Source organism: Schistocerca gregaria, chromosome 2, assembly GCF_023897955.1.
Source record: "Schistocerca gregaria isolate iqSchGreg1 chromosome 2, iqSchGreg1.2, whole genome shotgun sequence".
Lineage (NCBI taxonomy): Eukaryota > Metazoa > Arthropoda > Insecta > Orthoptera > Acrididae > Schistocerca > Schistocerca gregaria.
The window spans coordinates 502126661-502147941 of record NC_064921.1 but is presented as its reverse complement, the minus strand read 5'-3'; the positions used below and the strand labels follow the sequence as shown (position 1 = coordinate 502147941).

Here is a 21281-nt window from a genome sequence, read left to right as displayed (position 1 = left end):
GAACTTGACTAGAGGCCTAGCATATAGTGTAGACAGACACGACATGGCCATTTGTTGTCATCGTCGTGAGGACGACACCGCAGATGCATCTGTAACGAAAGCCGCGCCCAAACCGCGGTCATTGTCGTCATAAAAGAGACGTCACCGGCCATGACTCACTGGGTTCACATACGTCGAGACTTAAAAACGCACCGTCATTTCGCTGAGGTGCTGTACCACCCCTCTGTCGCAAGACATCAAAGAGATGCCCTTCCTCGAAACATGTTCGTTGAAATTCTGCCACAACTTCAGCGGTGACTAGAGCTCGTTTTCTGTGCGCAGTTAGTTTCGGACCAGTCCATTTTCGGCACCATTTCTTCGACACATATTTTATTTATCTCTAAAACTATATATGACAGTCCTATTTATTGCCTTATCTTACTGATAACACAGACATTTTACTCTATGCAATTTATTTAAAGTATAAGATATACCTCAAATATTTAAGAGAATCGTTGACAGTTCACTAAGGGGTGGACTTCATACCATCAATAATTTGCAGTTCGTGATATGTTTATTTTACATGAGTCTTATCTCCAAGAAGGAAAGAGAAAAAGTGCGCTTCTAAGAATGAAGGTGGGAGTATGAAGTAAAGAAAAGAAAAAAAATTGCCGAAGACGACAGATTTTAGTGTCGAATCTTTAGGTTTCGATGTCATTAGGCTCCAAAATTCACATTTAGAAATATATATTACTTTTTACTTTATATCTTACACTCTGTAACTTTTTACACACATTAGAACTGTGTCCCCAACCAAATATTCTGCTTTGACTGTAAATATATATACATGTATATGAAATAAAGTTGATTTTACACTATACAGTTGTTTGATTCCTTTTCTAGCTAACAAAAGTTGAGAGCAGTAAATTAACGACTACCGGCAGGTAATCGGCCCCTCGAATATTGAGTGTTATACAGCGCCTCTACAAAAACAATAATTTGGTAACCATTGCTTTACAGAAGAGCTAGTTCCGTTTCTCTTTTATGTTGCTTTGTTGCAAACTGTAGCAGTCCAGATATATCCTTGTATAATATTAATTTCCGGATTTCTTTATTCTACATTTCTGTTCTCCTTTTTTTAGAATTAAGTGTCCTACACTAGGTAGTTATACTAAAAATACTAGAGCTCCAGTTTCTTTGACCACGCGTTTGTAAGAGATATTTTCAATATTTAAAATTGTCTCACGGAAACAACTTAAGATTCTCTTATTTCCAGTTTCTTACCACTCAAAACAAAGGATAATTACAGTATGATTTGATATAATACCGGACTTAATATCCGATAGGCTTATGCCATTTCTTGTTGCTAGCTCTGCAGACAACTGCTTTTTCACTTCCACGCTATTGGAGAGGTTCCTCGAAGCTCTACATTGATTTTCTTTTTATTACAGGCCACGCCTGTGTCACCTCCAGTCGATATTTCTAAATCCATTACATTTCAATCCTGCTGCTAATATTTTTATGAAACCTTGTATCTTTCTTATTTTCTGATATGCCCCTGCTCAGACTGTTTTATTCGTTATTTGTTGGTGACAGGACTCGAAAACTTCAATGCAACGTCTTTGCATGATATTTAAAAATTGGTAACTGGCAATTCAGTCATTGTGCCTTATTTTGTAAAGCATATGTTGTGCGTGTATTTTTATTGTAACTGCAGCGTTAAGCGTATTCCTAACATCTGCCAGAACTGCTAGAATTTATAAGACGATCGTGGCGCGAGGGCAAAAGTTTGTCTCTAGCACATTCTTATGATACACTTGCTAGGCGTGTTCAGTGTATTTCAGTTGGCGAATGCACGTTTGTTGACTGGTCATTTACACAACTGTATAGACGCTTGAGTACTTGACCCAGTCGCAAAAGGTGAGCAATATTTTCTCAATAATTCCATCGGCCTTAAGTTCCCGATATGCATGGTGTAAACGATAGCTGCTTACAAAGTACTATAGTACAGGCGAATACTTTAACACAGGGCACTTGTGGTCTATCAAGGCGGGAAATAGCCCTCAACTGGGCTACAAAAGCCACGTAAGCTGGAGCGCAGGGATTTTCAATACCGTCTCTCTCACGCCACCGGCTTGGTTGACTGCCTCATTAGCACTGTTAATTTAAACTTTCCCGCGAAACTAATGAGTGAAAAAAAGACGTTTGTGACCGTTCTGCAAAAACTAATTACTTTTACAATTTGATCTAAACTTAGCCCTTAGAAGTACAGTAATAGCGCAGTAAGAAGGCTAAACAAACAAAACGATTTTATTGTTAAAAGTTTAAGACTAGTTTCGGCAACTTAAATTGCCATCTTCAAAACATCTACATACATCGGCCATTGTGCCACTCAGTGCAGAGGACTGTCGTCTAGTCATAAACATACTTGGGAACCCCTCGTTGAAGAAGACGTACCAGTGTTATATCACATAAAATAAAAACATTCACTCCTGGAAATGGAAAAAAGAACACATTGACACCGGTGTGTCAGACCCACCATACTTGCTCCGGACACTGCGAGAGGGCTGTACAAACAATGATCACACGCACGGCACAGCGGACACACCAGGAACCGCGGTGTTGGCCGTCGAATGGCGCTAGCTGCGCAGCATTTGTGCAGCGCCGCCGTCAGTGTCAGCCAGTTTGCCGTGGCATACGGAGCTCCATCGCAGTCTTTAACACTGGTAGCATGTCGCGACAGCGAGGACGTGAACCGTATGTGCAGTTAACGGACTTTGAGCGAGGGCGTATAGTGGGCATGCGGGAGGCCGGGTGGACGTACCGCCGAATTGCTCAACACGTGGGGCGTGAGGTCTCCACAGTACATCGATGTTGTCGCCAGTGGTCGGCGGAAGGTGCACGTGCCCGTCGACCCGGGACCGGACCGCAGCGACGCACGGATGCACGCCAAGACCGTACGATCCTACGCAGTGCCGTAGGGGACCGCACCACCACTTCCCAGCAAATTAGGGACACTGTTGCTCCTGGGGTATCGGCGAGGACCATTCGCAACCGTCTCCATGAAGCTGGGCTACGGTCCCGCACACCGTTAGGCCGTCTTCCGCTCACGCCCCAACATCGTGCAGCCCGCCTCCAGTGGTGTCGCGACAGGCGTGAATGGAGGGACGAATGGAGATGTGTCGTCTTCAGCGATGAGAGTCGCTTCTGCCTTGGTGCCAATGATGGTCGTATGCGTGTTTGGCGCCGTGCAGGTGAGCGCCACAATCAGGACTGCATACGACCGAGGCACACAGGGCCAACACCCGGCATCATGGTGTGGGGAGCGATCTCCTACACTGGCCGTACACCTCTGGTGATCGTCGAGGGGACACTGAATAGTGCACGGTACATCCAAACCGTCATCGAACCCATCGTTCTACCATTCCTAGACCGGCAAGGGAACTTGCTGTTCCAACAGGACAATGCACGTCCGCATGTATCCCGTGCCACCCAACGTGCTCTAGAAGGTGTAAGTCAACTACCCTGGCCAGTAAGATCTCCGGATCTGTCCCCCATTGAGCATGTTTGGGACTGGATGAAACGTCGTCTCACGCGGTCTGCACGTCCAGCACGAACGCTTGTCCAACTGAGGCGCCAAGTGGAAATGGCATGGCAAGCCGTTCCACAGGACTACATCCAGCATCTCTACGATCGTCTCCATGGGAGAATAGCAGCCTGCATTGCTGCGAAAGGTGGATATACACTGTACTAGTGCCGACATTGTGCATGCTCTGTTGCCTGTGTCTATGTGCCTGTGGTTCTGTCAGTGTGATCATGTGATGTATCTGACCCCAGGAATGTGTCAATAAAGTTTCCCCTTCCTGGGACAATGAATTCACGGTGTTCTTATTTCAATTTCCAGGAGTGTACTTGTGCTAAACCCTCTCAAAAGTTTCTGATGCAATACATTTGGTTCACAGGGTATTGCTTATTATGTACCGGCAGCTGTCAATACAGACACAGCAAACTACAAGTTTTTTATTAGAAAATTTTGAAAATGTTTACCACAAGTATTGTTTTATTACATATAACACTGGTGCATCTTCTTCAACGAGTGGCTCCCAAATATATTTATGACTAGATGACAGAGCTGTACACTGAGTGGCACAGTGGTTGAAATATGTAGATGCTGTGAAGATGGCAATTTAAATTTCCGAAACTAGTCCTCTATGTATGTATTTATTGCGATGTGGGGAAAAACTTCTCAGTTAGCTATATGTCACTGTCTTGACCTTCCAGTTTCGGACCAACAACAGGCCGTCCTCATGCATAAAAAATTATTGGACGCATAACATGTAATTAATGTCTTTCTTATGGCTGAGGATGGGCTATTGTTCGGCGGTGTAGTTTCAATTAACGACGTACTGCTATTGTGATAAATTAAGATTTCGCGAAAATATTTACTTTTAGATATTCGTCACTGTAAGAATTATGTTTGGGCCTTTGTAGTATCAAGATGGCCTCAGCACCTTTTAAAACGAATCCTGTCAACTATCATCGTTGGCTGAGTGACCCAGGCAGTGGCACATAGCCTAATAGAATAGTATTTATTTATTCGCTCTCGTTGCCGTAGTTCTTTCGCTATGTAGTGTCTGTTGAGTCATAGATGTGTCGGACGTTAGCGTATATGGTACTTCATGTAGAGTAGTGAATGTATTGACGTGTCGATATGGTGAGACAGGATAAAACCTTAAATAGAACATAACATATGGGGCAACTACGCTAAGCTCGCTATTACGCCCTCGGCCAAGAAGGCGACTTTCAAATGGTAATAATTGTTAGTTGACTTCATTTTATTCTTAAATATAAATTTTATTAAACCAATTTTTATGGATGGATAGTGGAAATAGAGAGCATTGGCCACCCAACATGGCATAAACCAAAGTTGGCAGTAAGTATTTGTAAACCGCAGCTTCTGTTTGACTAATGCTTGTACATCCCAAATTTATATTGTAAGGTGTGTCGTTATATGTTAAGTCCACATGAGTACCTTTAACGGTAGTTAATTGTTCAATTGGCATTCTGTACAGCTATGAAATGATTCTTGGCTAGCGCGTTTTTTCAGTGTCTGAGCCTTGTGCTATTTTTGTGTTCATAAAACTATGGCTGTGAAGTCAACCTAAATCAAGATCTGCAATAAAACACAGATGACATTACGGCCGATTCTGACCTTCTTTCTGTCCTGCATGTCGATTAATAATACGTGGATGTCTTGTTTGTATGACTTTTGGGTAGCATATAACGCTGTCCAGCACAGATGAAGGAAAAAATGGTACAATACTGTTATTTATGTAGATGTTTTGATTTTAACCGTGACAATAAATTAAAATTAAATACCTATGAATCGCCGTAGGCTCCTTTTCTGCATCACACACACATTTATATACACTGAACTAAGCAAGGATGGCAACTTGGGGTATAATAAGCGCAGAGAACACTCAAAAATATTAACTCCGAAAAATTTCTTCTTCTTATTATTATTATTACATTGTGTGTGTGTGTGGGTGGATGGGTGGGTCGGTGGCTGTAAATGGTTTTTTATTGTGACACAACGTCAACAGTCATCTACATACATATGACATTGCTGTAGTCTACATTTGCTATACGTAAATAATGATGAGCTGTTAATAATTGTGAAGGTTTTCCTGTAGGGATACATTTAGTAGTAATGTTTAGTATGCGGTTATTTGTTAGTTAATGTCTGCATTAGGACTTAGGCCTATTATCTGATATTCCTAATAAGCGGCTGATGTAACAGGTGAATCATTCTATAAATAACATAAATAGATAGATATGCAGCTGATAGGGGGAACAAATGATGTGAGGGTGGATCTATCAGGTCTTCTGTGTCAGACGAAACAACTGCATATTTGGAATTGTTTTCCTTTGTCGTTTGCTGTCAGACAGACCATAGGTTACCCAAAAGTCAGCCATACAGTACATCCAAGCCCTATTAACTTAATGTTGGAAGTAAAATCTTCCGAAATGCTCAGTGAAAAGTAAAATACAGGGAAATGAGCTAGTTGTAATGTTGTCGCTTTAATTTCTTATGTGAAAGCGGTGCTGATAGACAATAAAAGAGGGTTAAAAGCTGTGAGCTATCTGAGGAAGTTAACGTTGCATTATGAGCAACTGTTTCACCAGGTATCCAGTCTAGCTTACCAAATTTCCAACCAGACTAACATTAATTATAATCTTTTAATAGTCATACGAAAACCAGTGATACATATATAAAAAGAGAATTTAAATAAAAATAAATAAATCAGTTTATATTTGGAAATTTATTTTAACATTGATCATTGAAATTTCAGCATATTAAACTTGAGTCATAACTAAGCTGGTGCCTTATTTAGGATTGTGAAAATGTGAGTTTGTAATCTTACGGAACACATCAAATATGGAGCCAAGATTGGGAGACTGCATACAACACTACATTCATAAAATAACACGCGAAGAACATTGAAACATATGTAAGAGGAAATTAACCACAACCAACCGATTCAATTTTCACCCAAAGAAGTAACGTTCGTAGCCCAATCCTGTCCGTCATGTAATTACCACACACTGGTATACTAAATTCATACTAACTCTCTGTGAAATCTTCCCGAAAAGAATAGCTGAGAGCTACATTGATGATTACACCACATGCTTCACGTGGTTAACTTGGTTTACACAAAGAGTGTAACTCCACAATAATTTTGATAATTAAAATAAATTAGATCGAAAAGCAATTTACAAAAGAAAAACCTCGAACTGGTTACTATCGTCTTACTATTAACCTGATGGGTCAAACAATTGTATAAGCACGTGGTACTGGTCTCAGGAAGTACACCCCACGTGGGTTGAACATAAAGAAAAGTTGCTATATTGAAAAATATTGTTAAGGCGAGACGTTATAATCTCACGCACATTCGCATTTAAGATTGATGATCTTAGTTAGAGTTACTGATCAACACGTGGTTCCACTTTACTCACAAAGTAGTGACAAAGCAACTACTGTAAAATATTCTGAAGTTCACACTCGAAATACACTGCGTTGCAATTTAAGATAACATTAGATATTTTAGAGCTAAACCTGAAATAAAGTTGATTAAATTTTCAGTTACGCTGAACTTAAGAAATCCATTGTCCTGCGGACTTGGCAGACACGCGCTTAGCCGGATATCTTACCACTTCAGACGCTCGCCGCGGACAGACTGACCTGCGCTCCTACCAAGGGTGCTTCGGAATACAAAACGGAAGTGACCAGAGGGGCAGCTTCCTATACCAACATGACAAGGGACGGACAGAACCATACTAAGGATAGAAACGTCTTTGCTTTTAGAAAGTGTAGCTACCTGTTCCGACGTTGGTCCTACTGTTCTCTAGCAGACAGGCTTGTCTGCTACCATCCAGCATGCAACTAGAAATACATTTGCTCATTCATCCTCTCACACAGAAGGAAGGGGGATGACAGTATCTTATCATATACAGTATATAAAAGAAAGCGGATGTAGGTTCCGTATGAGACTGTGTGACATGAATTACATATATGAATTAGATATAAACTGCTTTAAAGTGTAGTAGTGTGACAGATCGTTCTTGTTTATGTGTAAAAGTAACATGTTCCACTGCTCAGTCTCCTCGCAGATAGTCAGAAACGCCACAGTAAATTTAGAAGAGAAATTTATGCCGTAAATGACAACAGATTCAAGAAATTAACATGACAGGAATCCAACAGAGACCTTTCATGGTTACAGCAGTTTCGGTTTCCAGTTTATAAATTATTTATGTAATTTAGTTCTCACACGGATCTCTAAGTGCGACGTGTCTAGGAGGCGACTGTGAAAAGTAAATCCTACCGACAGCGAAGGTGGCAAACTAATGCTGCGCGCGTGACGGTTCGCGCCTCCTAACAGGCGGGCCAGTTGCCGAACAGTGAGGCGTTTCGTCGGCGGCGGCGGATCTCTTTATCAGCGACCGACATACAGAACAGCCCGCCTTTCCTGTTCGTCATTGCCGGCAAACATTCCCTGCCCTTGTGGAACGGGTTACCTACATTTCAGTTGTTTCATTGGATACTGGAACGCGGGTGTCACCTGTTGTCAGATTCCGTAAAAAGAAAAACCATCTCGGGTTTTAGTTGTCAAATATTTCATCATCGAGTGAGTAGCGATAGTCATTTGCTGAATACCAAATTCCTGCTCGAGATCAAACAGGCTTCGACGGAGACACTAGTGCACAGTTTCGAGAAGGCGTTGTTAAAAGGAGCGATCCTGACAATAATAAAGAATTTTATGTAAGAGTAGAATTTCTTCTGTTTGCTAGGTAATTCATCTTGGTCACCTAACTCTTTTATGATTGGTAGTTTCGAGTCTCACAGAGTTGCCTTCAGATCAAAAAGGGCACTACAAAAGCTCTACATTGACCTTTCTAATCAGAATCGATAATCTACAAATATTGTTATGTGGTGAAGAAAGACTGGTAGTATGGACCAAAACAAGACAAAAATCTTCTGTAAACATGGGCTCTAAAATGTATACCTTAACAACTAAGAACATCTTTCATCTTCGGCCAGATACGCCGCGCGCTGTTGACATTTTCCCCTTTACTTTTAGGGTAGAGGGGACAGAAGGAGTGGTAGCGTGCTGTTCCTAATCACCAGTCTTCGCGCCAAATGTTTTGATTCAATTCTCAACCTCTCCTCAGTGTCTCATGAAGTGAAGGCATGCGACATTGACATTGTTGACGGTGATCCAATCGTTGGATGGGGACCCTAAGCTGCGAGTCCCTCGTAGTGCTATTTGAGACAATAGCACCGTGGTTCACACTTTCTCTCATCTCATAAAAAGCAAACATGACACCACACTACACACACACACGCACACGCACACACACACACACACACACACACACACACACACACATATATATATATATATATATATATATATATATATATATATATATATATATATATATATAAAGTCATACGAAATTACTTTGCTTCATTGTTATGTGATATCATAGATCTCCTTGATATTTTGCCCGTCCTTCTGCCTGATATCAGCAGGTGACTCGTATGTGAATCAGTTGATGAGGCTGGCACTGAGAGAAATGCCGGTAATTTCTTTTGACATAAGAAGTGAAACACTAAAAGGAGAAATAAAACATGCAAAAACAGTCGCACAGAATTTCAAGTCTGAACTGCTAAACACTGAACATACACGAAAGAATCATTAAAAGATTAATAATACGACGTCAGATTTCTAACGCTCACCTGATTGAGCTATATCGAGTGCAGGTCTTCTCTTGTCGACAATTTCTTCAGGTTCGTAATAAAGAATGTCCGTAATTTATCTTTACATTTTTAGATGATAGTAACTTTAAAAGCTACACTGCATAATAATAATTGTTTTTCCAACCATGACAAGGTAACACACAAAGTTTTGATTGCTCATTCGTACACGTCAATGTGTGCACCGCCACTGGCACGGACAACATCCAGTCAGCATTCACTTCTCTCCGGATACGCTCCAGGAACACCACGGCGACATGTTCAGATGCATTGTGAATGCCTGGCTTCAAGTCCTTAGGTCTGTAACTTTTATTTAGTCCACTTGATCCTTTACAAAACCTCGTAGGAAAGATCTCCATTGTTGTGAGGGCTGGTGATAGTGGCAGCAACCGAAACGGACCATCTCGTCCAGTCCACTTATCTGCACTCCTTTCATCCAGATATTTAGCGGCCAATGTGTGGTGCCCTACCCAACTGGAACATTGCGTCATGTTGTAGATGTTCCAATTACGTTACGGCAAATTCTGGTAATATGTCCAGATAAAACTCATTGTTGCCAGTAGACTCTCTGAAAAAGTATGGACTCATGATGCAGTTGACTATCTCTTTCCATTTCACGTTTAATATGAAGACAGTGGTTCAGTTTTCCCGTAACATGATAAAGTGTCTGATCAGAGAAACAAATATTTTCCAAAAAGTTGTTCGCGACAAACTCAACTAACATATTCACTGCAGACTGTTCACGCTGAGTTTAGTCCGTCATGTTTAGTGCTTAAAGGAGCTGCATCTGCTAATCATAAAAGCGTAACCTCCTATGCAAGACTCTGTGCATTGTTCATCGCGGCATTTTCAGGCCTCTGTCTGCCGTATGCACCGAATTTGACGGACATCTTGCAAACGGTTGTCGTTCAGAATACCTGGTCCAACGACAATTCCCTTCCGCATTGTGTCCGAAACTGTCGCTGCACTTGGGCATCGGACTTTGCGCTATGAACCAGGCTACTCATTGAGCTTACTCCTGTGTTGCACCTGTAAAATAAAATTAAAAAAGTATGAATTATCTTACCATGTGTTGAAAACGAGTTGTTCTCATACATATATAGTTTTAAAAAGTCTAAAATTCTAAATATAGTTTATGCGCACCCTCTACTTCCAATTCTGTTTCAGATTGTACATACATGGAAGAAGATGCACTTATGCAACTGCTCTCGCTTGACCCTTCTTTAACAACGTATCCCTCTCTTCTAGGCGTGGCTGAGTAGCACCAGAAGGCAAGCAGGTCTTCACTGCCAGCGGGTATGAAACACCTGCTGATGACCGCGGAGCGGCATTCTATAGTAAGTACACCACGGTCATTCACGTCTCCTCCGTGATTGTCACTTATAGTTGTGCAAAAACAATTATTCAGGAAGAATTTTCTCAAAACTAATGCTCATTTTGCAACGTTAATCATCTGAAAAATATTAATCGTACTTTAATCGTCTTGCCTACGTTTATCAGTGGCACAATGACCAGTGTTTGTGAATTAACAATTCCTTGACTGATTTTATCGAGGTGTTAAGTTTCCGTTTATTTTTCAACTTGTCACTACAAGTATGAGTATCAGAACTACTTTCCGTTGTTTACTTTCATAATGTTAGTTTTGCAATGAAGAGTCAAAGAAACTGGTGGAAATGAATGGAAATGAGCGTTTGGCGTCATCGCCCGGGAGGCCCCTTGCGGGGCAGGTCCGGCCGCCTTGGTGCAGGTCTTATTACATTCGACGTCACATTGGGCGATCTGCGCGCCGGATGGGGATGAAATGATAATGAAGACAGCACAAGACCCAGTCCCTGAGCGGAGAAAATCCCCGAACCAGCAGGGAATCGAACCCGGCCCGAAGGACGACAATCCGTCACGCTGACCACTCAGCTATCGGGGCGGACAAAGAAACTGGAATACCTGACTAATAACGTGTAGGGCTCCGTGAGCAAGCTGAAGTGCCGCAACACGATGTGTCATGGACTCGACTAATGTCTTAAGTAGTGAAGGAGGAAACTGACACCACGAATCCTGCAGGGCTGTCCATAAACCTGTACGAGTACGACGAGGTGGAGACCTCTTCTGAACAGCACATTGCAAGACATCCCAGATATACTCAATAATGTTCCTATTTGGGGAGTTTAGTGGCCAGCGAAAGAGTTTAAACTCAGAAGAACGCTCGTGTAGCTACTCTGTAACAATTTTGGACGTATGGGGTGTCACATTGTCCTGTTGGAATTCCTCAAGTCCGTCGGAATGCACAATGGACATGAATGGATGCAGGTGATCAGACAGGATGCTTACGTACGCCTCATCTGCCACAGTCGTATCAGGGGTCCCATATCACTCCATCTACATCCGCCCCACACCATTACAGAGCATCCACCAGCTTGAACAATCTCCAGTTGGCATGCAGGGTTCATGGATTCCACGACCATCCGCTTGATACAATTTGAAACGAGACTCGTCCGACCAGGCAACATGTTTGCAGTCGTCAACAGTCCAATTTCGATATTGACTGGCCCAGCCCAGGCTTAAAGCTTTGTGTCATGCAGTCGTCAAGAGTAGACGAGTAGGTCTTCGGCTCCGGAAGCCCATATCGATGACTTTTCGTTGAATGGTTCACACGCTGACCCTTGTTGATGGCCCAGCATTGAAGTCCTCAGCAATTTGCGGAAGGGTTGCATTTTTGTCACGTTGCACGATTCTCATCAGTTGTCGCTGGTACCGATATTGCAGGATCTTCTTCCGGCCACGGCGATGTCGGAGATTTGATGGCTTAGCGGATTCCTGATATTCACGGTCCCCTCGTGAAGTGGTCGTACGGGGAAATTCCCACTTCTACCCCGGTGATGCCGTGTCCCATCGGTCGAGCGCCGACTGTAACACCACGTTCAAACTCACTTAAATCTTGATAACCTGCCGTTTTAGCATCAGTAACCGATCTAACAACTGCGCCAGATACTTGTCTTATATAGGCTTTGCCGACTGTGCCCTGTATTCCCCTGGTTTACATATGTCTGTATTTGAATACGCATGCATAAACCATTTTTTTCGCTTTCCAGTGTATATCGATACTTTTTGGGAAACATGTCGATATATCGATATTTTATTAACAGCCCTAGTTCCTTCGTCACCTTTTTTCACTAGTGTAATGCGACCGATGCTCTCTCGAGAGTAAATGAGTTCTTCGGTTCGAGTGCGAAACATCTGCATGGCCAAACTGGTAACTGTCCGCAGAAGAAGCAGTTTCCCTGGTGTGCGCGAGCTGTGTGTGAGCGCAGGGGGAGTGGAGCGCTGCGAGTGTACCAACCCAGCTGTCCGGGCCGGTGTTTGCTCTAGATAACGGCGACCTGGCCCGCTCGCGGCGCTCACCTCTACTCTGCTCCGCTTCCAGGGAGCCCGCAGCAGTCGCCTTACGCTCCCGCTCTGACGCTCTCCACCAACTCTCGCACCGCTCACCAGACAGTGGCGAGCCAGTCCTGTTCTGAACAGCGAGCAAGAGACCAGTGGACGTCTTTCTACACACAACGAGCCCCCTCCGTAAAGATGCTGATTCCTCTCCCTGCCCTAACAGTAGCAGCTTTTCCTCTCTAAGTTTTCGCTACATCAAGCGCAGTTTCTCTCTCTACATCTGCCTCTACAGAAGTATTCCGCAAACTATCACAAGGCGCATGATGGAGGGTACGTTGTACCACAGCTAGTCATTCCATTCCCCTTTCCATCCGCAAATGAAGCAAGGGAAAAAGGTTGTCTACATGCCTCCGTACGGGCTCTGAATTATCTTTGCTTCCCTGTGTACGTTGGTGGCAGTAGTATCGTTCTGCAGTCTCTCATAAATGCCGACGCTCAAAACTTTCTTATGAGTTTTTTGCGAAAAGAACGACTTCTTATCTCCAGCGATTCCCATTTGAGTTCATGAAGCATTTCCGTAAAACTCGTGTGCTGATCGGACCTATAACTATAGCGGAAAGCCTCCGAACTGCCTCGATGTCTTCCCCTAGCCGGAGTTAGTGGCAACTCTCGAACAGTACTCTCGAATGGGTCGCACGAGTGTTCTGTATGCGGTCTCCTTCATATGAGGCATCTTAGAAAAAAAAATTTGGACCGTCCGGTCATAAAAGTATGCATATATTCCGTAGAAGAAGGAAACACTCTATTATTTATGGAATCCACAGCTAAAATAATTATACGTACGGGAAGAAACACACGAACAAATGAAAACATACTCAGGTGTTAAAATGCTGGTAAAATTGAATAGGTGTTAAAATGCTGGTAAAATTGAGTAGAGTCCAATTTAGCGCGTTAGCTGTTTTATTGTCGCTCAGGGAGTGACACAACCGGTTTCGTACCATGGAGGTACATCCTCAGGTGCATTTAAGGCCTAATTTCACATGTTATCTAAACGGTGTTCAAAAGTGAAACGAGGAGCACCGCTGACACAACCACTAACGGAAGTAAAACTTAATAACACCAGTAGTCATTGTTAATTTACGTTTGGAGAGCACCAGACGTCCCATGAGGTAACGAGAAAACGTCTACACTGTTGAACATCTGAATATTGAGATGACATTGCAGAGTACAACAGTGTCTAGCGCTCCCGCTTCGAGAAGACCCGTGTATCGTCAGAAATGGTAGGTGCGTACCAGAGAGTGCTGCTCTTCGTTTGTATGCGGAACGAACATTTATTCCGCAAGGTAGTAAGGTCGTCAGAACTGGCTTCCTGGGTTTAAGGACAACATAGCCTCCGTGAAGAACATACGGAGTCCCCATTATCCCTCTTAGGAGAAGCTTTTATTAGTAGTTTTATTTGCCAGCAATGACGCATAAACTCTTCCAACCTGTCGCATAGAAGTTCTCCACCCAGGAATTGAACCGTACGAACAGCGATGTCAGAACGTGTGTTGTTGAGATGAACTGTCCCAGGCACGTCCAATACGAGGAAATTAATGGCGAAGCGGCGACTGCCAATGACATCGCAATCTTTGATTCATTTGTTTTAAGGTATTATCGGTCTCGATAATGGACCTCCACCCCGCTATCCATTACGCACATTTCTTCGCCCAGTTTTAAAGTATCGATACCATTGTGCAATCTTCCCATTGCACATGACAGCAGGCCCATAAACTAGGTACAACTGTAGACGAGCTGTGTATTCTTTTGTGCACTTTACATCACGACCTCGCAATAGGCGGAAGCTACGCTTTTTGCAATCACAGTTATTTGCTTTTACTTTCATGTAAATGATTGTGGAAGCAAAACAATGTCTTCTGTGGCTTCGTAAACAATCAATAGACGATGCTACATTCGTGGAACCATCTTCTGGACGGCCAACATTCAAACATAAGCAAACCGTCCTTAATTTTCGAATTTGCCTCGAAGATGAGCTAACTTTCCTAGGATTATTCCAGCAAATCGAAGACGATCATTTTCTTTCCTTACTACTGTCCTTGCGTACTCGTCTTGTTCATGTTGTTTTGCAATGTTACGCCTAGATGGTTAATCGATGCGACTGAGTCAAGCAGCACGACACTAACAGTGTTCTCGAATCTCACTGGACTTTTTCCTTCTTATCTGTATTAACTTACACTTTTTCCACGTTTGGAATGAGCTGCCACTCATCTCTACAGCGTCATCAGCAAACAATGGCGTATTGCTGCCACCCATATCCATTACACTGTTTCAATAAATAGAGAACAACAAAGGTCCTATAACGCTTTTGATGCGCTGTCATGCGGCATCGCGTGCGTTCATTACCTTGTCGGTGTTCGTGAGGGGGGCGGCGGCGGCCGGCGCAGCTTGGGCACTCTCGCGATACCTTTGTCTTCGATGAAGACTCATCCTCCAGGCCAGCGTACTAGACTGCACTTCCAAAAAAGTCCACGCCAGGCACATGTTAGAGAACCTATTCCGTATTCTTCGGCCTTCGTTGCTAGACAGCAGTGTGTCACTGTGTCAAACGCTTTCCAAAATCTTCTGCCTATTTATTGTTTTCTTTTCAATCAGAGAAGGAGGTTGGCTTCCTGCAGCCTGTCAACTTTACGGTGGGACCTATCGGTTCGGATAGGATCCGAGGTATGGATTTTGGCGTTTGCACATAAATGAAGAGTTGTCTGTGTAAAAAGTTGAGTCAACAGATGAAGATCGAACCCGAAATCCTCGAACTTACAATCCATCTAAAGAGCCACAAATCCAAACCACTAACTCCAATAATTTATTCGCGCGGAAAACTCTCTTGCCAGCCATGTATCATTGCATATTTGTTTATGAACTGCAGGTAAAAAATCGTATTCGTTTATTCTTCGGAATAAATTACTTACGTCGTGGACTTTACCACACTAAAACGTACGTTCTTCCACTGACATCCATGTTTACTGCACTACCAGCTTTCTCAACTTAAATCACTCCTATTTGAACGGACGGAATTGCAGGGCAGACAGTCCCGTTGCTAAGGAATATTTTCTTGTCTCTCTTCGTTCCCCTTGTTCTTTTCCTTGTGTAACCTCTATGTTTAGTAAATAAGAACTACAGCACTTCAGTGGAAATCTTATTTTGTCAGGTCAGCATTTGCTGAGTTAAGAGCTTGTAGACTTACTTACAGATCATGTGCGATATTTCGGTTTAGTAGTCATCTTCAAGCATTTTATCTCAACACCGATGCATACAAGTAATCGAAAGATATACAGCGGTGATAATACTGGCGTACTTAACACTCAAAATTAATGACTGATGTTAGTATCAATCTCCCATTTAGCGACGAAATTTTGTGTCTGATTACAACTGTGATGCGTCGGTAATCAAATCCCGGAGATGGTCTTGCCAACAGAACCATCCACGACGACCATCACAGCTCCAGCATGCCAGTAACCTTCTCCCTACTTTCCAAACTGCAAAACAGCTGGTGAGACGCTGACAGGCTGTTTCGTTAGCTAAGCACACAGGGCAAAAAATTTAGTCACCGCCCCACCCCCACTCCTCCAGCGTGTAACACTGCCTCTGTCTTGATAACGGCCTCAGTTCGGAAAGTAACAGAGTCCATAAATTTATTAGCTAAGCCGTGTGCAGCTGACGCAGCTCACAGATCACTAGATTCCGTAGAAGTAACAAATATGGGCAATGTTGAGTCTCGTGTTTCATCCGCTCCCCCAACTAGTCGCAGACATTTTCTGTGGGATTAAGGCAGGGTGTTCTACAAGCCACTCGCCATGCGTTAGGAAGCATGGAGTGTACGTCATATCAGAAGCGTATGCATGCAGCTGTGTGAACAGGCTGCTGCAGATTGGACGACAGTAGTGTCCACAGCACACTAATCATGGTGATGTAGAAGAAAAGGGCAACAACTGGTCGCTGATGATGTGTAAATAAAAGTTCTGGTTCATTTTGAAAAAATAAAACCGTTTTAGCTGTAGGTCTTTTATTTATAGGAGTGACCTGTTTCGCAGCATTTTAGCAATACTCACAATGTTTGTTCGTAGGGAGCTGAGAAGAATCGGTTACAATGGTCGAGCAGTTCTCCATAAGCCACACATTTCTATTTTGAAAAATGAAGAAACGCCAGAACAGTTGCTTAATCCACAATCTTTTTGTTGTGTGCACCACCGGTTTCGGAACACTTTAAGTTCTATCATCTGGTGTAAAAGAAAGTCACTTAAACATCTGAGATCATCCTGACCCTGAATAAAGAAAATTGCTAAGTTATTCACATGAGCACTAAAAGAAATCAGCTAAATTTCGATTACGCGATAAGTCACACAAATCTGAGGGCTGTAAATTCATCTAAATACTGAGGGATTACAATTACAAATAACATAAATTGGAACGATCACATAGATAATATTGTGGGTAGAGCAAACCAAGGACTGCGATTAATTGGCAGAACACTTAAAAGGTACAACAGGTCTACCAAAGAGACTGCTTACACTACGCTTGTCCGCCCTATTCTGGAGTACTGCTGTGTGGTGTGGGATGCGCATCAGGTGGGACTGACGAATGACATCGAAAAAGTACAAAGAAGGGCAGCTCGTTTTGTATTATCGCGAAATAGGGGAGATAGTGTCACAGACATGATACGTGAATTGGAGTGGCAATCATTAAAGCAAAGGCGTTTTTCGTTGCGACGGGATCTTCCCATGAAATTTCAATCACCAGTTTTCTCTTCCGAAAAAATGGGTCAAATGGCTCTGAGCACAATGGGACTCAACCGCTTAGGTCATCAGTCCCCTAGAACTTAGAACTACTTAAACCTAACTAACCTAAGGACATCACACACATCCATAACCGAGGCAGGATTCGAACCTGCGACCGTAGCAGTCGCACGGTTCCGGACTGCGCGCCTAGAACCGCGAGACCACCGCGGCTGGCTTTCTCTTCCGATTGCGAAAACATTCTGTTGGCACCCACCTACATAGTGAGAAATGATCATCACGATAAAATAAGAGAAATCAGGGCTCGCACGGCAAAATTTAAGTGCTCGTTTTTCACGCGTGCCGTTCGGCAGTGGAACGGTAGAGAGACAGCATGAAGGTGGTTCAGTGAACCTTCTGCCATGTACTTTATTGTGAATACTAGAGTAACCACGTAGATGTATATGTAGGCATGGAACCTTTAGTTCTCTGACAACAATGGGGTGCGGATGATCTCAGATGATTAAGTGATTTTATTTATGATGGAGCTTTAAGTGTTCAAAAGCCGATCGTGTACACAACAAAAAGATTGAGGCTTAAGCATCTGTTGTGCGGTTTCTTCATTCTTCAAAATGGACTTGAACAGTTGCGCCTGACTCATAAGAAGACCTCTTTCCACACATTACTGTAGGTATTGCTAAGTGACGCTTGAGGGGGTGAAAAGAACGATGCCACTGGATGGTGAATGACTGAAGACGAATGTTTTAGAGTGGTGAATCGTATTATACCCTGCGACAACCCAATGGAAGGGTTTCAGTTTGGCAAATACCTGCAGAACTTCACAGTTTATGTTACTGAACGGTATTTTTTTTTCTTACTGCAATTAAGCAAACACTAAATGTGGAAAGATATGAAGATATGAATACAGTTTACAGCATTGTGTAGTGCGTAAGATAGACGAACAATCTGGAGGTGATTTTTCGTGTCAGCATGACAATGCACCCTGTTATAGAGCAGTATCTTCGAGACAATTATTTGTGGAAATTAACAGTCTTGAGGAAGACTGGCCTGTTCAAAGTCTAGACCTGAGCCCAGTGTAACATGTTTTGGATGAGTTAAAACGTCGAATTCGCTCCAGTCCCCAGCGTCCTGTATGACTACCTTATCCGGTTTCGGCTCTTGAGAAAGCATGTGTGAAGAGCGCGCGTAACTCACGTTAATGTCCACGAATAGGAGTCCGGATACTTTTGATCATACAGTGTGTACTAAGAACATTGAATGAATGCTTCAGTTTCTCTCCAGTCACTGTTAATATACTCATACACAACCAGTCAGAGAACTACAAGACAGCAGAGTACGCTGAACGGCTTTGGCGGGTGCCTGGTGAGGCTTATGAGCTGGTGTGTCCTGCAGGAGCATCGGCACGCAGGCATCGCCATGGACGGCGCCGGCGGCAGCGACGCCAAGCAGAAGGCAGCCCACCACCACCAACAACATCAGCAGCAGCAGCAGCAACAGCAGCGCGCCTCTGGGCAGCAGGCGTCCGTCATCACGTCAGCTGCACCGGGTTCGAGGAGGGAGCTCCAACAGGTGAGGACCGCTCTCCTCAAAAGCTTCGCAAGTCCTGAAGCTGTCTGAAACAATTCATGAGCCCCAGAATGAATTTTTACTCTGCAGTAGTGTGTCTGCTGATTTAAAGCCTCCTGGCAGATAAAACTGAATGCCAGGCTGGGACTCGAACCTGGTACCTTTGTCTTTAGTGTGTAGGTGCTATGGTGACTGATCTATCCAACTGTCATTAACAGAATAGATACAAGAATAAATAAGGGGGGAGGGTTTACAAGTTGCACTATTCGACAATTGCTAAGGAACAGACACATTGTTGGATAGGAATAATCACAACCAATGGTGGATGACGTGAAACATATTACGTACGTAATAGAGGTGCTGTGGTGTATTTACAACGAAAAAAGTACGGATGTCACTACATGGGAATGCAGGATAACAGACATAATAAAGTTCAAGTTTCACACAGGTCAGACTCCCAGCATAGAGGTCGATATCGAACTCTCAGTAAAGGACATGCCGTCCTAGAGCACTAATGCACAAATTGCACTTTTTATTGAGCAATCTGTTGAGGGATCCTTGGAGGATATTTTCCCACTCTTCTCTCAAGACAGTTTTCAGTTCTTGCACAGTTCGAAGAGGAAATGTTCGTTGAGAAGCACATCTGCCAAAACCATCCCAGGAATGCTCTAGAGTTTAGGTCTGGGAGTACACAGACCAATCTGTACGTTCAATATCTTCACTTTTGTGCGTGCGCGACACCGCAGCAGTCCTGTGTGGAGGAAATATTGTTGTCCATAGACAGAAAGTCGGGACCTACCACACCCATAAACAGATGGACATGATCAAGAATAATCTCCCTGAGATACCTGCGCAGTGCCGTTCTGCCATTGTGCGTAGCTCCTGCCTACACCATAACGCCTCGGCAGTTTCGGTCATGTTCATGAAGATTCAGTGTTGTATAACGTGTTTCCCCCTCTCTCTCCACACTAATTTCTGGTCAGAATGACTTGCCACAGTGAAGCGCGTTTGGTCAGAGTACATCACTCTCAAGCATTGTTATTGACCCCAAGCAATATGTTCCTTACGCCAGCGAACACTTTCACGACAAATGCGCCATTGAAATGCGATGTATTTAATAGGCTCAGAGCATGTAAGGCAGCCTGATTTAATCACCTCATAGGCAGAGACACGTGTACTGGTAATGGATGCAACATCTGCAGCGATCTTCCTAGGAGCGCGGTGTCGGTTCCTCTATGAGACTGTGGCTACATATCGATCCTCTTGCGGTGTGATGGTCCATCTACGATCACCAAAATGCTTTCGCCTAGCGTTTCTACCTTCAGCGGCCTTTTTTTTAATCGCGAGGAGACACTTTTGGTCGTATCCATTACTATGGCCTCAACAGTGAGACTCTGAGCAGCTTGGATCCACCCAACAGTTTGTCCACGATTGTTAGCAGTCAAATATGTCTTGCAGACATGTTTCAGCACCACACAGAATCTCACACTAATCGGTTCCACAACTACCTTCCTCAAACACAGTACTGCATGATGAAACTGTATGGTTCCAGAGACGTTTTCAAGTCTCAGGCATCTATAAAGTATATACGCAGACTGAAGCGGCGTATGAAAATTTTTACCAAAGGTGGGACTCGACTCCGGATCTCCCGCTCATTAGGCAGATGCGGTAACCGCTATGCCACCTAGGCACAGTGGTTTTAAGGGGGAATTGCAAGTGAGCTGACGTGTGAAAGGGAATTTGGGTTGAGGAAGGAAGCGTGCTAGGGTAGTCCACGCCAGGGTGGTGTATCGGTTATCATATGTGCCTTGCGAGCAGGAGACGCACGTACGAATCCTGGTTTTGGTACCAATCTCCATTCGTTGTTTCAGTTATGCTTGTACAGTATGAACTGTCAAATGCATACAGCGAGTTTATGCACTGGTTTCGGTACCGTTAACGCGTCCGCCGCGCGTGTTTAGCCGAGCTGTCAAAGGCGCTGCAGTCATGGACTGTGCGGCTGGTCCCGGCGGAGGTTCGAGTCCTCCCTCGAGCGTGGGCGTGTGTGTGTGTTTGTCCTAGTGTATAAGCTTATGGAGTGATGACCTTAGCAGTTAAGTCCCATAAGATTTCACACACATTTCAATAGTTTTGAACGTTGACACGTCCCTCCGTGTACATTTCCTTTTACTGTCGTTGGTCGGGTGTTCCATAGCAATTGTCGGTTGTTCCGTAGCAGTTGGCCGTTGGCCATTAGCAAGTGTCAATTGTCC

The 21281-nt window shown here is 43.6% G+C and overlaps 1 protein-coding gene across 3 annotated transcripts in view; it reads left to right on the top strand.

Annotated features, from left to right (window-relative positions):
- The window catches only part of LOC126328451 (box A-binding factor-like), a 219331-nt gene that overhangs the window by 88659 nt on the left and 109391 nt on the right, over positions 1–21281 (top strand). For all 3 annotated transcript variants that reach the window (XM_049996036.1, XM_049996038.1, XM_049996037.1), the window contains exons 2-3: positions 10547–10635; positions 18856–19032. In XM_049996036.1, coding sequence (XP_049851993.1) covers positions 10597–10635; positions 18856–19032 — 216 coding nt within the window. In that variant the 5' untranslated portion in view covers positions 10547–10596. The remainder of the gene's footprint in view (positions 1–10546; positions 10636–18855; positions 19033–21281) is intronic.